General features: G+C 36.5%; 1 protein-coding gene across 3 annotated transcripts in view; it reads right to left on the bottom strand.

Moving 5' to 3' along the window:
• The window catches only part of LOC119573126 (double-stranded RNA-specific editase 1-like), a 34,598-nt gene that overhangs the window by 25,045 nt on the left and 4,553 nt on the right, over window positions 1-5,000 (bottom strand). For 2 of the 3 annotated variants that reach the window (XM_037920167.1, XM_037920168.1), the window contains exons 2-5: window positions 4,682-4,822; window positions 4,368-4,513; window positions 3,424-3,624; window positions 1,187-1,433 (exon numbers count right to left, since the gene is read on the bottom strand). In XM_037920167.1, coding sequence (XP_037776095.1) covers window positions 1,187-1,433; window positions 3,424-3,624; window positions 4,368-4,513; window positions 4,682-4,822 — 735 coding nt within the window. The remainder of the gene's footprint in view (window positions 1-1,186; window positions 1,434-3,423; window positions 3,625-4,367; window positions 4,514-4,681; window positions 4,823-5,000) is intronic. The other variant, XM_037920169.1, reaches the window with a different exon arrangement.

Raw genomic sequence — 5,000 nt, 5'->3', positions numbered from 1 at the left:
TATCGACAGTTTTTTGTTACATCTTCTACTAAGAAAATCATATTTTAACTGTTGATACTTCTATTGTGCATACATCTTTTCTTGTTCATGTATTTAGTTTTTATTACTGATATGCCAAACGTTCTTTCCAGTGTGCCTTTTACTCTACCATTCTTGTGTAAACAAAGTAAATACAGATCATTAATTATAAATTTCATTAATAAGAAGTACTTTCTCTACAAGATCTTGTCTAAATAATACTGGCTTGGTACTTTTGTACCTCAGTGTAAAAGCCTATAGCAATTTCTTGTGTGCTGGAAGATTTACTTAAATAAACTGGTGAACCAGAATACAAACAATGTAATATATATATATAGAAATGATTTGAAAACAGCCACAATAAGAAAAGAACAATAACTTGTAAATTGTCAAGCCAAATTGCACTCCTTATCAGTGGATAAAACTGACTTGTAAGGTGTTTAGTTCAGCTGGAAACATTACACTTTATTGTTCTTTCTTATATAGCTATTTTCCACTTGAAATAACAAGATAAGCATTTGACTTATGGCTTCCCTCATTTTTACTTTATTTGTTCATTTACAGATTCTTTTACAAAAGCTTTGGCCATTAGCACTGACTCTCCATGTACCATGTAAAAGGTCCACTTCACACACAAAAAGAAAAAATAGGACAAGTCAAAGAAAAAGGGGGAAAACAAGTAAAAGACTAAAACTTGCTACATGACAGTGAAATAATCTTTGCTAAAACAAAATAAATTTGTTTACTTACCATCTGTTTCTTGTTGATATACAAACAACCTTATTTGGTGAATATACATCTATCCTACTTAATGTAACAGAGCTGCTGTCATAATTCCATGCACAATAATGTAATGAAATGCATAATGTAAAATGTAAATGTTCATATATTCATTAGCTGACAAACATTATATATAAAAGATTCAATTAAAATACATGCTCCCATGAATACATTTATACTCATTCAACATACAAAAATATCTAGATGCATCTAAAAAAGAAAAAATAAATAAAAAAATAAATATATAAAAAAATATAAAAAACAAAAAATGCTTAACAGGCTGAGGTTACCCAGAAATACATATAGGAACAAATAAAAAGGACATTCTCTCTTTACTAGTGAAACAATCTGAAACTGTTCCTGAGCATGTAGAGCTGCATAATCTTACCAGTGCCCTCAAAAACCTGGCCATCCACAGTAACTTGGAAAGTAAATGTCTTGGCATGTGGCTCCCCCGATTCTTGTTTCAGCTGATACTCCACTCCCTGTCTCAACTCATTAAGAAGCATGATCGGGTTCTTGGATGTCTGAGATGGACCAGGGCTTGCCGACGCTGAAGGAGTTGATGCTGGGGTCGGGGAGGATGCTTCTGCAACTGGCACCGGCCTACTGCCTGCTGCCGCTGGTATCGTCTCCTGCAAGCCATAACACTGGCACCCTTAAGACGGCACAAGGCCGTTCCGAAAGAGGGTTTGGCACCAGGCTTCACGCCACCACTTTTGCAACCAACAAATATACAGCCCCCATCAGCATGATTAGGACTGAGCATGGGCAAGTAGGGTAAGGAAGAAGGCAGGACCAAAAGCTGTCTTACAACTGAACCATCTCCGGAAAAAACTGAACTAGAAAATACATCAACGTCCTTTAAATTTAGCAAGAGGAACCTAGAACTTCACTCGCTAACAAGCACTGAACACCACCACCATTATAGCATTCACATTTTACAGAGTATAAGAGAAAGGATGTTCAATTCATGGTTTTTGCTATCTGCAAAGCTATAAACAAAGGGACATAGGAGTAAAATGAAAGTGGAGGCCTTCCAAAAAAATTCCTGTGAAAACACTCATTTGGAAATTACACACAGTAGGTAAACAATTTAGCTAAGTCCATGAACCGTTTTGAAAAGTTTTAAGATTACTTTCTAAAACATCTTTAAGAATGTTCATGCTAAGGAAATTGGAAAGAAATTGTGGAAAATAGAGCAGAAATTTTTAACACACATAGTGTAGAGGGTACTATAAAGCCTAATACAGTAAATACTATGAGACACAAGAGGAACACACAGCACCTAAGCTAGAAGAGAATGATATGTTCTCTCTGCATGATATATACATACAGACTCACATGCATACATAATAGTCAGAAACTGAGATTGATAGTAAAACACACACACACACAAGATTCTCTTTCTTTCTCTCATGCAAATAGACACAAACAGCTGGATCAACAAACAATGCATACATACACATTCATACATGTAGCAGCGCATGCATGCACACATACACACACCTGATATGAAATTGTTACATCATGAAAGTATACCTGATATTAAAAGTTATGTATTCAGAAAGTAAAAACAGATTATTTAATCTCTAAACATCCATTCAATTGGAAAAGGCAAAGAAATCTATCACAGATGCAAAAAGACAGAGGAAGGCACTACAATTTCATCACATGAAAATCACGTGCGTAACACCAAAGAAAAGTCTAGAAGCCTAGCAATTCTCATAAAGATAACAATGCATTAAGATATACTACCCTCTAAATCCTACTATGGAAATTAATAATGTTATCTTGGATATAGCTGACAACATGTTACAATCCACATTTTACCAGCTAAGGATAATGCAGTACAATCTCCCACTTATGGACGGCTACTGGAACCTCAACCCCAAATTGTCTGGAGATCCCACAACCAATGCCCTTACTCATTATGGGAGCTTACTTGTATATTTACTTAGTCACACGAGTGATGGATTGAAGCCTAAATATGTGCCAAATTAGCCAGCTTCGGAATGGGTCGACTGCACTGAGGGCAAAAACTTATCATGTTATGGTAAGCATCAGACTCACTGTAGACATTTCAAGAGGATTCTTCCTACAACAAAAGCTCTTTAAAGTGCTATTGGAGGGATCTGTTTGTCTGGATCAGTCATACCCATAACATCAGAAGGCATTTCAGATTTTCACTCATTCCCACATTCTCCCCTACTTTCAGTCTGATTCTTGCTCTCTTTTTCCCCGTCCTTTTCATAATCTTTATCATACTCTCTTCCTAATTTGCTGTTGCTATTTTTTTCCATCTTCCTCTTTCCTGACCCACTCTTTGTTTCATCTGCCTTTAACTGATTTTTTTTTATTGTTCTCCCTCTTTCACACACCATCTTACTTTCCCATTCACTCATCTTTTCTCCCTCCCTCCCTCTCTCTCTCTCACTATTTTTCCTTTATTTCATGTCTCTTTTAACCAGATCACCTGCCTATGCACACATATAACACTTTAATGAGTCTTTGCCATAGTGATCATTACAACAGAGCAAAAAGACAAAAGTCACGTTAAGGACCTGTTATGTTCACCTCTTAACACAACCATAAACCAAGGACATGCCAACGGAGGTGACTTACACCAGGTGCTGAACTTGACCCAAAACTGACTTCTGAAACATCGCTGGTGAAGTCCTGCACTCCTGACGAATTGAGTCCCAGCGCCTGTGCAGCATCCGAGGCATTCCGGAACTGGAGGAAGGATCTCAGGGTGGCCTCAGCAGCAGAGTGTTTAGCTTGCTTCTTGCTGCGGCCTGTGCCTTGGAATATTTGGCCATTCAGCTGTGGAGGTACAAATATTTGGCTCTAGGGTTGCAGAATCACTTCAAGAACTTTTTCTCTAAGGAATTGAATCTCTCTTTTTTTACTGATGGGTTAATTAATTTATTTATTTGTGTATTTATTCATATTTTTACAATTTTCTATGCATTCCATTCTGAGTAATTTAAACCCTGTTTTTCAATTACCTTCACTTCTATCAATTTTGGGGGACAGTTAAAGAATAATGCATAAGTAAAAAATTAGAAGTGGAAGAAACAAAACCACCCCATAAACTGTGCCCTTGGTTGTGGCATAAATGATTCTTTAAATAATGAGGCTACCAACAGGCTTGATGCAAACTTTTAAGGGACAGTTTCCCTTTAAGGGAGTAGTAAGAGCCAAACAAATACACTATTGTTTTGTGCGCACAACTTGCAGCAAAGCTTGTCATCACATGACGTGACATTGTTTTCTTGACGTGAAGGATTGTCTGCCATGACATGACAGGATAATCCCATTATATATGGATTAATTTCTATTCAAAGTTACAAATAAAGGAAAGATGAGATATGATAGGAATAAATAAAAATTTCAAAAATCATAAATTTATTTGGGGTTCATGATTTGTTAACCATCTTCTAACGCTACAATACTGTATATACAAATCCTAGAAACTTACACATATCCTAAATGAATGACAGGAAAGAAAGAAAGAAAGAAAGAAGAAAGAACTTAAGATTTAAAGATAAGCTGATGTCACTCACCTCTACCGTTACAGTGAAAACTGGTGCATGAGATGGGCCTTCAACTGTTAATGTTTTGTACACTAATCCCGGACGCAGTTCGTTTAGAGTACTGATTGGATTCTTTGGCTGTGGTGGGCCAGTCTTGCGCCTCTTTGATGCTGGCTCTGAGTGATGAAAAATAAAAAAGGAATAATTTACACTAATATCCAGTGTAAAATAATGTACTCAAACTTGCAGATATGTAAATAAAAATCAGTGGAAGAGAATACAAATATATATTTACTATTCTTTTTGATTCATCACATACTAGGTATGTGGTTGTACTACTTTACCATTTGTCTGTTGGTCAATGTCGGCATCGCCATCTGCTGCAGCTCGCTTCAGTCCAAGAGATGTGTCCTCTGTGCCATTTTCTTGTATGGCCATGGATGATGTAACACCATCACTGTGTCCATTCTGTCGACCTGCATCTCCTGGAAGAACAAATAAGTTTTATGATTATTCAGAGAACAGATATAAACACTTTAAATCTTGACAAAGGATGTAAATGTGGATGAATATGGGAGAACATTAAATTCTTATTCTTTAAGTGTAGGACTGCTGGTAATTGATGTCAATACTAAGGATGTATGTGTATGCAATCAATAGCTT

This window comes from Penaeus monodon, chromosome 5, assembly GCF_015228065.2.
Source record: "Penaeus monodon isolate SGIC_2016 chromosome 5, NSTDA_Pmon_1, whole genome shotgun sequence".
Classification (NCBI taxonomy): Eukaryota; Metazoa; Arthropoda; class Malacostraca; order Decapoda; family Penaeidae; genus Penaeus; species Penaeus monodon.
The sequence above is the reverse complement of the archived record's forward strand: the minus strand, read 5'-3'. Positions and strand labels throughout refer to the sequence as shown.